The sequence below is a fragment of the Cryptomeria japonica genome, chromosome 5 (assembly GCF_030272615.1).
Source record: "Cryptomeria japonica chromosome 5, Sugi_1.0, whole genome shotgun sequence".
Taxonomy (NCBI): domain Eukaryota; kingdom Viridiplantae; phylum Streptophyta; class Pinopsida; order Cupressales; family Cupressaceae; genus Cryptomeria; species Cryptomeria japonica.
The window spans coordinates 80,843,467-80,856,276 of record NC_081409.1 but is presented as its reverse complement, the minus strand read 5'-3'; the positions used below and the strand labels follow the sequence as shown (position 1 = coordinate 80,856,276).

The 12,810-nt window shown below is 31.2% G+C and overlaps 1 protein-coding gene across 1 annotated transcript; it reads right to left on the bottom strand.

Annotated features, from left to right (window-relative positions):
- Positions 1–5,852: 5,852 nt before the first annotated feature.
- On the bottom strand, positions 5,853–8,359 carry LOC131032780 (wall-associated receptor kinase 1-like). The gene is made up of 3 exons (XM_059220349.1): positions 7,471–8,359; positions 7,067–7,252; positions 5,853–6,973 (listed from the first exon to the last, which is right to left on the bottom strand). The coding sequence occupies exons 1-3, from the start codon at positions 8,357–8,359 to the stop codon at positions 5,853–5,855; spliced, it is 2,196 nt and encodes a 731-aa protein (XP_059076332.1).
- Between the last annotated feature and the right edge of the window lie 4,451 nt (positions 8,360–12,810).

The window sequence follows — 12,810 nt, the reverse complement described above, 5'->3', positions numbered from 1 at the left end:
TGTTTCATGTGAACCATGATGTTTATTGTCATTGTGTTTTACATCTGCCATTATTTCACAATGCATTATACATTGGGACGCTTCTTGAGTGTGTTTTTAAATGTATATTTGACACCATGTGCACCTAGTGGGATTGTGGTAGTCTTTAATTAAAGCCACTTTCATATCATAAAAAAATTCAGTTATCATTTTTTGTTAATGTCACAATACTAACACTAAGGCGTTACATACTTTGCACATGGTGAGATACACAAATTATAGAAAATATTTCAAATTGTTTACCATGGCTTAAGCAAGTTACAAGACACCTTCAAGACAAACTAAAGGTTTAATTCAAACAACTTACTATGTAGCAACATAAAGCCTTAATTCACGTCGTATATTACAATAGAAATCCAATTTACCACATTACATATTGCATGCCATCCAATTGTCTATGATTGTAGTTTTTCTAACTAAAAACTCTCTTTAAGTAAATAACACACCAATGTTCCAACACACTTGTAGACTATGCTCCCAAAAAACTTCTCATCTAGTTCAACTTTAAAACAACTATAACTATATTTGCTTTCACAACTATGGGCTTGGAGGAACAAATACTCCTACCTCCATACTTCAAGTTATATCAATAGCATTTGGAAGCCTTGACAAGTGGTTTATCCCCTATTAAGATATTAGGACTAGTATATTAGACATGACCTCAACTTCTTTACTTCAGCTATTTGGTAGAATGGGTTGATTCAAGTGAACAACCAACTTATTATAAACTATAAGTAACTTTTTGATAATGTCTTATTTACAATAGAATTTTAAACTTTTAAAAACACATAAAACATCTCCTTTCTTAACTAAAATGAATCCCAACTCCGAAATAAATTTTATCTTTGAATTTCTAATAAATAGAATCATTCAATATGTAATCCCTCATCCATTACAACTTAAACTATCTACGTTTTGTGAATGCAACATAAAACTTAAAATGGCATAAAAATAACATGATAAAACTTTTCCAAAAAAACATTGTTTATTTTCTTCTTACATGGAGGTCGAGAATTGAGCTTACTTGACCTATAGTGTTTAAACGAATTCAAATGATATCTGAATAGTTCTACATATTGTTTTCAGCTCCCTAATTTTAGCTAGGGATTAATATAGGAACAATCTCCAAGCTCTCTCAATCAATCTTCCCATTAGCAATGATTTCAGCATTTCCTATGGCTTGTCCATTTAACTGCATTTAATTTGTTGGGTATATATCTTCTCCCGTATAGAGTGAAGTAACGTATCTTTCATCTCTCTATCCTGGGCCTTCAGGACCATTCCTGGCCGTTTGTCACACGCAAAGAAAGCAGGTGCTCAACGTCAATTTACACTAATTTATTTAATAATCACACCAACAATATTTCATTTCTTTCCGGATTTTTTGAATTCCTTGCCCCGAAAGGTTCGTGATAGTACTCTATAGAGATCATTTCTTTCTGTTTTTTGAATTCCTCTCCAAAAAGTTTTTGTCTGCCATTGTCACCACAGATTGAAGATAAGATTCTGGTTTCTCCAATTATTGTTGATATTATCATTTCAAAGTCAATCCACTAGTGCCCAGCGCATTTTTGGTTCTACGATTGTTAGAATATCGTATATTTAATAAATATTGTATATATTAATAATAATCATTATTGTTGTCAATAGTAACATGTTGTGATGGTTAAGTTGTTGTGTTGTTGTTCTTGCCATCAAGATTCAAATAACTAGCTTACATATATTTGATTTTAATCATATATATATATATATATATATATATATATATATATATATAATACGGCGAGAGAATAAGGATATCTCTCGGCGTATTATATATATATGATTAAAATCAAATATATGTAAGCTAGTAGCAGCTGCAGCGCAACATGGTAAACAATAAAAAAAATCAAAATAGTTAGATTAGCGTTATCATTAGAATTAGGATAATAATTATGATTAGGGTTATGATTTGGGGTTATGGTTAGGTTTGTTATTTACATCATGGTTGGGTTTAAGGTTAGGTTTAGGATTATGGTTAGGGTCATAGTTAGGATTATGGCTAGGGATAGGGTTTACATCATAGCTAGAGCTAGGGTTAGGGTTAGGTTCGTGAGTAACATCATGGTTAGGGTTAGGGTTAGGATTAGTGTAGGATTACCATTAATAATACCATTAAGATTACTATTGTAGGATAGATCTTGGGGTTATTGTTAGGGTTGAAATATGGTTTGACTTATAGTTTAGTTAGTATTATTGTTCAATAACAGTTATGGTTAGGATTAACATTAAGTTAGGACCGAGTTTTAATTAGAGAGAAATATTTGAGTTAGGGTTAAGTTATAGTTAGTTTCATTTAGGGTTCAATTATGGTTAGGGTTTGGTTACGGTAAGGGCTTAATTATAGTTAGGGTTTAATTATAGTATGGATTATAGTTCAATTAGGGTTAGAAATAGGGACATGATTCAATTTCATTATGGTTATGGTTAAATGAGGATTAGGTATTGGGCTAAAATTTAATTAGGATTAGGTTATGGTAAGATCTCAATTATGGTAGGATTAGGTTTAGGGTTAAGGTTTTTATTGTAGGAAAATGGTTGGGTTTATTTATATTTAGATTAGAGTCAGGGTTAAGGTTAGGTTAAATTAGGGTTAAAGTTAATGTTAGGTTGTGATTAATGTTACTATTGTAGAATAAATCTTGGGGTTATGGTTAGGGTTGAAATATGGGTTGACTTATAGTTTAATTAGCATTACGGTTCAAGCATAATTATTGTTAGGGTTAACATTAAGCTAGGTTTCAATGAGGGTTATGCTACAATTAGGGTTAAACTATTGTAGGATAATGCTTGGGTTCAATTATATTTAGATGAGAGTTAGCGTTAAGGTTAGCTTAAATTAGGGGAAGGGTTAGTGTTATGTTATGATTGAGATTACTATTGTAGGATAAATCTTGGGGTTACAGTTAGGGTTCAAATATGGTCCTAGTTATAGTTTTATTAGCATTTTGGTGTAAGCACAATTAGGATTAGGGTTAAAATTAGGTTAGGATTGGGGTTTAATTAGCGAGAAATATTTTCAAAGTAAGGGTTAAGTTATAGTTAGTTACAGTAAGGGGTTCAGTTACTGTTAGAATTTGATTATGGTAAGGGTTTAATTGTAGTTAGTGTTTGATTATGGATAGTGTTTAATTATAGTATGAATTGTCATTCAATTAGGGTTAGAAATAACATCATGATTCAATTCTATTAGGGTTAGTGTTAAATAAGGATTAGGGTTTGGGCTAAAATTCCATTAGGGTTATAATTAAGTTTAGGGCTAGGGTTTACTTATTCTTAGAGGGTTCAAGTTGTAGTTTAATAATCATTGCTGTTAATAAATTGAGTATAATAATTACAGATGTGTATAATTATATATTAATTATAAGAGCTCCTTATGGTAGGAACAAGATAATATGTTTAATTAGAGAAGAAAAGGTGGATCAAATTAGAATTAAATCTTCATATATAACAATTTTTAATCATTAAATTAAAAAATATAAACTTATATATTTTTATAATCATTATTTTTAATTAATTAAATATAAGAATAACTAGTATTATGTATTATTAATTATAATATATGCAATAATTAATTTGTATTATAATAATAATTAATATATAGAATAATGTTATTTGTTAAATAATATGACATAAGAAATTATTGACATCTTATTATATGAATGGATTAATTAAAGCTACATGTTTAACATTTTAATATCTTTGATATTTATAGTTTTATGTATTTTGTAAATTACTAGAAAAAAAATGTCTTCATTTATCAACCGTTGCATAGTTGAGATAAATATGATAAATATCAAATAGTTACTATTATACAATATTGATACTATTGTCAAATAGTATTGTTCAAAATAATAGTATTGAAATGCAAAGAAATAATCCAATGAGTGATAAAAATCTAACATCATATTTATAAGACTATAGTGTACTATTATCTAATAGAATTGTAAATAAAGGAATTTGTATATTTAAAAAAAAAATTGAAAAAATATATATGTTAGGAAACTTAGTCGACCTAATTTTTAATCTTGGCTCTTACTGGTAATGCCTTAACATTTATAAAATCTGGTGAGTGCATTAGTATTCCTTTTCTTTTTTTTTAGACTGTGGGAACTAGGTATAGCAACTTGTTTACATGACTCGTGATGTTGGCGTAACACATCTTATGATACCACGTGGGTTGGGGGGAGACTAGACCTCATGATTACATGCTTTACTAATAGAAGCTCTTGAAAATCAAGCTAGGCCCCCAACCCACATTAGTATTCCTATTATTTTAGGAGCTAATAATGAGTTATTATTTCATGTCTTTTTCACTTTTTTGTAGTAAAGAGTAATAACATCTATACAAAATGAAGATATGTTATTTTAAAGGATTATTTCATTTCATGTGTTTCATCTTTCATTTAATCATGAACAAGTCTCATATTTTGCTAATACTTTCATCCAAAACTCTACATTTTATCACCATTTTATCACCATTTTATTTTGTCTATATGCTCTCTCCTTCTGTAAGCCTAGAATAATGTGTTTCCCTAACCATTTCATTGTTTTTGTGTATCATGGGTGTGTAGATTAACGATGCAATCTATACAATTGAAGATTTGAATCACTTGAAAATGTTATGATAGTTTGAGTTCATTTCTACAATTATAATTCCTACCACTTTATTTTATCTAGTGCAAATATCTTGATATTTATACGATATTGTCTAATACCTTTATCAATACATCCACCTTAGCTCTTAGTATTTAGGTGTGTCGCCCTCTCATTTTTTTCTTTCTTAGTCCTAGTTTATATCTATTCATTTCCATTTCTCTCTATATTTTTCCAAGTTGTTTATTCAATTTTGTTATTAGTCTTATCTCATGAGTAATTAAATGGTTATACTAATATATTATTAGGATCTCTCATGCACACACACACAAAAAAAAAAAAAAAAAAAACTATTTGAGGTTCTATGTAAGGATTTAAATTTACAAAATCTTATTCCAATCAAACATTAGGAATTTATAGAAATATATAATATATTAATTAAACCAATCTAGAATATATTATTAATCTTAATTATAATTAAAATCATTTAAAAACTTGTCAAATAGATTATATCAAGGAAGTAGGTTATGATATGACAATTACAAGCTTCTCGTCCTCTATATATGAACTAATAGATTGATTTATAGAAACCAGTAAACTCAATTACCATAAATTTTCCATTCAATTTAATTATAATTCACAACTTGAATTTTCTATTACATATAAAACTTTAAATTTCCAATAATAGACAATGAATTATAACTCCAACAAATAAAAGTACCAATATTATAAAAATCTATAAATCACTTGTATTTTTATAAAAGATAAAAACATATTTTGAAAAGAACTTGAAACCCTTTACATCCAAAACGAAACCACAACACACCACCACATGACCACCAAAAAAATCTTACAAATCAAACCTCGCCAAACTTCAACTGCTTGAGAATTTAAAACTACCTCATCCTAAACAATAGGATACCCTAGTAATACATTCAATAGGATACTAGAATCATACATTCATGATGTATAATGTCGGCATGGAACCTTGATACTAATAGCTTTTATAAATAACTTGCTGAGACATACTATCTAATTCCGGCTTTTACGCAAACTTAATTGACTACAGATTATCATTCAGCACAGATGTATAAGTAAATCTGGATCAACGTCCATGCATTCTAGACATCTCTGTGAAGTGTGAGCTGAAACGCTGAACTTGTCGACTCAGTTTGAGCCTAACTTGAAATTTGGTAGCTGAGGACGTCTGAACATGAAGTTGATGTGGTAAGTGTTGTGGAACCTCCAATCTCCTCAAGCTTTATCTTCACCTCTCTCATGGACGGTCTTCCCTTTCCTTCCACACAAAGACACTCTTTAGCTAGACTTGCCACATCAATCATCTGATCGAGGATCTCTTCGTTCCTCACCTTTGGATCAAAAATCTCAGTTAAGCAGTTTTCCTTACATTTGGAAAGAAAAAACTTAGACAAGACGATTTCCTGCGCTGGTTTTCCAGGAGACAGGGGTTCTCGACCTGTAAGAAGCTCCGCGAGAAATACACCGAAGCTGTAGACATCACTTTTCTCACTAAGCGTGCCTGTGTCGTAATATTCAGGATCCATGTAGCCACAGGTGCCCATTATGTTGGTGGTTAGATGGGTATCATTTCCACATAGTAGCCGAGATATCCCAAAATCTGCAATTTTTGGAGCCAGGGTATTGTCCACAAAAATATTAGCCAGAAGAATATTAGTTGATTTCACGTCCCTGTGAATAATGGGGCGATCTAACTCTGAATGGAGATATGCCAAGGCATCTGTACTACCTGTTGCAATCTGCAGGCGACTTTGCCAAGACAAATGATTGGAACGTAGCTGATGAGAAATTGTTCTCCCGTCAACAAATTCGTATACTAGAAGAGGAGATTGTGTTTGCAAGCAACAACCAACCAAGCTCACCACGTTTTTGTGATTAAGACCAGAGAGAATCACAATTTCATTGATAAACTGCTTCATGGCTTCCTCACTTTCTACACCGATGGGAAAGTCCTTGAACTTTTTAATGGCCACGGGTGTACCATTTGAAAGGATGCCTTTGTATACAGTGCTTGAACCACCGGTACCAAGTTTCATATCATCTGAATAATCTCGGAAGGCACTTTTGAGTTCATCTTCAGAAAATATCCTGAAGATTTTGCCCTCCATTTGTTTTCCCCTTTCTGCTAGGATTCTCTCTAGCAAAACGCCTCCATTGCGCCGGAAGTACTCATCTCTAGCCTGTTTCTGGTAACGCATTCTCAGCAACCAGACTATTCCACACGCTCCTAAAGAAACTCCAACGAATGCAGAAACAGAGCCTGGACACATAACGAATAGAAATTTTTATTAACTATGATCTAACATTTTTTTGTAAAACTGCATTAAAGATATTAGGCGCGATGCATAGTCACCTATAGCTGCAAACATGGCCGTTTTCTTTGAGCTTTCTGCATCACAAGTTGACCCGTTTTTAAAACCATCGCCACTGTAACCCTTTGCACATGAACAATTGTAAGAACCTGCCAAATTATGGCATACACCTCCCTTCGATGGTTCCATGCACTCATTCAAGCTTTTATTACTGCATTCGTCAATGTCTGCATGTCAAAAGGCAGAACATATGATTATACAATACACAACATAATAATGGAACATCTGTGATGCCCAAATTAACGAGAGGATTGAGTTTCTAAAATTCATTAGTATTTTGTTTTAAATAAAAAACAAGTTTCCAGGCTAACATAAGCATAAGAATGAGAAACTGCAACGATGCTAATAATAATGGTTACAATTAAGAAGAGTGTGGAGGTAATACCTGTGCAATCAGTGCCATTCGTGTAACCATTTCCTTCGTATCCAGGGAGACATTTGCATACGTACCCCTTCCTTGACGGAGAGTCGATGCATTCTGCATTGGAGGAGCAAGAATAATTGACTGTTGTTTTAGCCATGGAGCAATTCTCAAGGCCGATACCCCAATTAAGGCGGAGACCATAATAAGCCTTCTTTACGTGTCCCCAGTAGAGGTCCTCTCTATCATCCCCTATTGTGAAAGTAGACGGGTCTAATATGGTGGAGAAGCCACATTTCTTCTCATCTTTTAAGTGAACCAAACCTCCACCCGTGAAATTTAACCACTTATAATTATCTTGAAGTGTAATTTCACAACAGCCGTAACTGCAGTATGGCGGGTCATTTTGAAAGATACATCCTGCCACACATCTCGCTTCTCCCCCCAAGTTATCATATGCGTAACTACCAGATGTGTTGCAACCAACAACTACAAATCTATTGGTCATGGAAATAGTGAAAGGCCCATCCGAAGGCAGGTGAAACAAAACGAATCCGTCTCCCTCTTGCCTTCCCAGACACGAAGCGGCTTTCAGAGGTCTCGAACTGATCACCATCTGCCCGGTATAATTGATCTCCCTAATTTTATAATAAGATTTTGTTAAAGTTCTGTGAGTATTATTAGCGACATAGGCAGAAAGATATCGAGTGAGCATTCCAGTAGAATTCTCCTTGCATATCACCTGGAAACCAGGGTATCCACAATGAGAATTCTTAATCCAGAAAGGGTAACTCACATTCACCGAGCCACACTTTTCAGGAACACATTTTGCAGCACTAGCAACGCCCGCCAAACATACACAAATTACAAAGTGAACGAGAACTCCGCAATGCATTTGCGTTTGCAACGACATTTTCAATTGGAGCAAAACCACAATAACAAGAAGATATGAATGAGAGGAAAAGCCACATTGAATTAAATAGCAGAGTGGATATGAAGGAACGAAGAAGCCGCATTGAATTAAATAGGAGTGCATGGTTGACTAGACACACAGTAGAAGACTTTGCTCCTCCACAAAAATCCAAAAGGATGAATGCCACTAGCATATTTCCACAATTTTTTAAGAAAATTTATTTCCACCGCGATTCTTTCGGTCACTCGGCTACACTTCCATTGGTTAGCATATTGAATTTTAGCCCGCTCTCTCATCATGAGCAGATAAAATGGCACCACTTACATTTGTGGAAGTAAGCATCAAGCATTTAAAATTTGCAAGCACTCTCATTTGTAAGAGGAACATAGTAGGCCAAAAATCTGGAGATTCCATATGGAAATACAATAAAAATTTGAGATTTTTTTTCTCACTACTATTTCGTATTATCCATTATCTTACTTTCAAGGTATGTGCATTCTATTATGCACCACAACTTAGTAATTGACATAGGTAGTGCTCCTAATAATCTATGTTTCTTCAAGCCTTTCATGGAAATTTAAGCCTAGTGCAAACATATGCAACCTTTATTTAAAGTTCAACATATAATAAATAATACACCCTCGCGATTGTTAATTACTTTCAACTAGTTGATGTTCATCTTTATATTGTTGCTTGTATTAATTAGAGTTTATATAACTTTATTTATATCATTGTTGACATAAAACCTATACTAACAATTAAACTTGTGATATGTTTTATTTCATACCTTGATTTGATACTAAAAAATACATACGAATATACACCCATCAAATCATAAAATAAGATCATATTTGCATACATACATACATACATACATACATACATGTATGTATATTGAGTGGATATCCATATGTTAGCATGTTGAATTTTAAGGGCTTTACCCCACTCCTTCATCCATGTCTATAAATGAGATGGCACCATTTATATCATTGAAAGTAAGCATCAAGAATTTAAATGTGTTGTAAGAAGTTGACCAAGTTTTCCAATACTCTCATTTGTAATAGGGACTTAGTATGCAAAAATACGAAGATTCAAAATTGGACTAAAATAAAAGTTTGAATATTTTTTATCTCACAACTTTATACTATCCATTATCTTACTTTCTACATATGTTTAATAATAAAGCATTCTATGGTACATCCCAAATTATAAATTGACATAAATAGTGCCCCTAATATTCTTTACACAATATTCATACATCCATACTCTTATTACATTCATATTTTCTTCTCTGATCATTTTCCTTTATTTCAAGTTATCTTTGTTTATCGTTTCATATTCTTCTCTATCATATTTTTTTATAAATTTCATTGTAATATCTTTATTATTCCATCCTTTTTATACACCATACAATTTGTTATTATTGCATTTACATTTTTCATATACATTTTAATGACAAATAAATAAGTGTTTTGCATATAAATATTGCTCTTTAACGTGTCTATTAGACCAAAGTATATGTCTTCCATCACATGGTCTATTCGGCTCTACTAAATTGTAGACATAAATCTATAGACTAGAATAGTATGAATTTCATTATAATAATTTCCACACAAAAAGAAAAAGTTTCTCACATTTGAAATTTCTTTGTCATTGTGTAAAATATCCAAAGGTTTAAATATTTATATTTTCACACATAATATTTTATTTTATAATCAGGCCTTAATTCTATGTGTGAAAAATATTTACTATTTTATAGGAATTCTTTAAAAAAATATTGATAAAGTAAATATCATTCAAACCTTAATGAGGTTTTGTGAATATTTAAAATTCTCACATGTTTGCATTCACAAGTATAATTATCTATAATATTAAGTATTTAATAGATTGGTCATTTGAATCAATTATATTTGATAAGTTAAAGTCGAATGAATTTAGTCATAATTGACGATTCATCATATGTTAAATTAGTTGAGAAACTTATTTTAATTATTGATTAGGAAGTCTATGATTTCAATTATCAAGATGTAGAAATTATAGACAAAAGGATCTAAACCATTTTAAGGGCACATCACGTTGAGCCCATACCAAAGAAACCATTTGAAGTGGAGCCTCATGAGTTCCTTGTGTTGAGGGTACAACAAGATTGAAACTTTCTATTACAATGATTAAGGCCTTTTGAACTAGGTTGTGAGTGTGTGTTGGAATATATTATGAAATAATTAAACATGTTTGTTGTGTAAGAGTTTTTGGTTCTTTCCCCCTTATTATCTAATGCCCACTCTTTTTAATTTGTTACTTCTTTCACAATTTAAAAGGGGAAAATGATTTTTTTTGCTTCTTCTTATCTACCACAAACAATGTATATTTTTTTTTGAGCCATTTTTTCTAATGGAAGATGGGGCAAGACCTAATCTATCATCAAACATGTGTCAACTAGTTATATTACGTGGAACAATGAATAGCTAACTATTTGCACATAATCCATTAAAAACATTAATATTAAAATTATATATATAATTTTCCATGATGGCATAAGAGAAACTTTTAAAATTTATTTATAGGTTTGATGATTGTAAAATTCACCCTTGTGAAGTTCTTACAAAAATTAAATTATGTTGTGGGGTAGGTCATTTTAGTACCTCTATGCTACACTTCTATTGGTTAGCATATTTAATTCTAAGGACCTTGGCATGCTCTTTCATCATTTTTATAGTCGATATGTCGTCATTTGCATCGATAGAAGTAAATAAAAAATATTTAAAATGTTTTATAGAAATTTTACTAGCTTTTTCAACACTCTCACTTGTAATAGGGACATAGTATGTCAAAATATAGAGATTCAATATGGATCTAAAACAAAAATTTGAACATTGTTTTCTCACAATAAATATTTACTATCCATTTGGCTATTGTACAATATAGTTGAAAACTAGGGTATGAAGCTTAAATCTATAAAAAAATATTTTATTGGAGAAATTTTAGTGCAAGTAGATACTATAATTGCATTTAAAAGGCCCCAAAACCCATTTTTTTATATAAATTTTTTCCATTTTTACATATTTTATTTTTTGGGGAAATTTTTATTTTGTGAGGGGGTCATCACTATAGGAAAATAATAGACATTCGTTAAAAAATTCTTAAAGTTTGATCTAAAATATTAGATTTTCACAAACTAAACATAATTGAAAAAGTTGATTTTGTGCAATTTCCACTAGTGTGGGTTTCATTATCAAATCTATTGGTGAAGGTTATTATTCATAGGATTGAGGTCTTACTTTTTTAGCTCTTAAGCTCACCAAGTTTTTCCACAATATTTTATTTTCATGATTCTTGCATTGTGAGAAAGGTATTGAGGAGCCCTATCAAACCACCCATGCATTTTTTCTAGATTTAAAGCTAGGTATATTTTATTTAGTTTTTTATATTCTCATTCTAGAGGATTACTTGGATATGCTAGCACTTGGGAAGGTGTTATTTTGTTAAATCACTTTATTTGAGTCCCATTTCATCTATTTATATCTAATTTTATCATTTGGGGATTGTATCTATGTTATAATCATTCTAACTAATAATAATTATAAGTCTTGGAAAAAAGACATCTAGACACATTATAGGTGGCTAAATATTTTTCTTCATTGTTATGGAATCATCCTTGAGACAAATAAAAAATGGAAGAAAATATTTTGAGCTAATAAAAATGATCTCATCATAGAATTTATTGATACAAGAATAAAAAAAATATCTTTAAGATGTCTTAGGAATCAAGTGTGTATGCACAATTGTACCAACATTTGGAAGATCTATGGAAATCCATATAATCCTCCATTATTGAATAATCCTACATACAATTGCCTAATTTGACTTGATGATGCTGATACTTTACCCTTTTATTATGATACATTAGTGGTGATTTAATATGATGTAGGACTTGAGGATCTTGATAAGTAAGAGACCTATCCTATATATAGCTCCAACTTCTCCAATTCGGATCACAAATATAGCTATTTTTTGGCCATCAAATTTTAGAGATATTTCTTCAAAAGATTCTAGTTCTTCCATCTAACATGTAAATTATAGTCTCTCCAATTCATCTTTGTGGAATTACAATGCAACTTGGTACAAATACCATCTTAGGTGCAAAATAATCCAAGAGGATTCATCCATTAATCTTGTGTCAATATCTTAGATTTAATAAGTTTGTGGCTCTAGAGTATGAAAAAAATTGAAACATTGAACAATAGTTAGGAAAATTATTATTGATTGAAGTTTAGGCATTCCAATACCATTATTTATTTGAGGAACAATGTAGTAGTGGAAGAGAAAAGGGCATTTTAACTCAACAAAAGAGTCAACTCAAGTAAGAGAAGACAAAAAAATGCCTTCTTAGAAGGTGAGAGACAATAGAAAGAGAGAGAGACAAGAGAAAGAAGGAGAGTAGACATAATAAA

Bases quoted from the DNA above. Each gene is read 5' to 3' on its own strand.
- LOC131032780 (XM_059220349.1), bottom strand. From the start codon at position 8,359: ATGTCGTTGCAAACGCAAATGCATTGCGGAGTTCTCGTTCACTTTGTA. The intron at 7,253-7,470 runs GTATTACCTCCA...TTTGACATGCAG, and splicing joins GAATGGCACTGATTGCACAG to ACATTGACGAATGCAGTAAT. The intron at 6,974-7,066 runs GTGACTATGCAT...TTATGTGTCCAG, and splicing joins GGCCATGTTTGCAGCTATAG to GCTCTGTTTCTGCATTCGTT.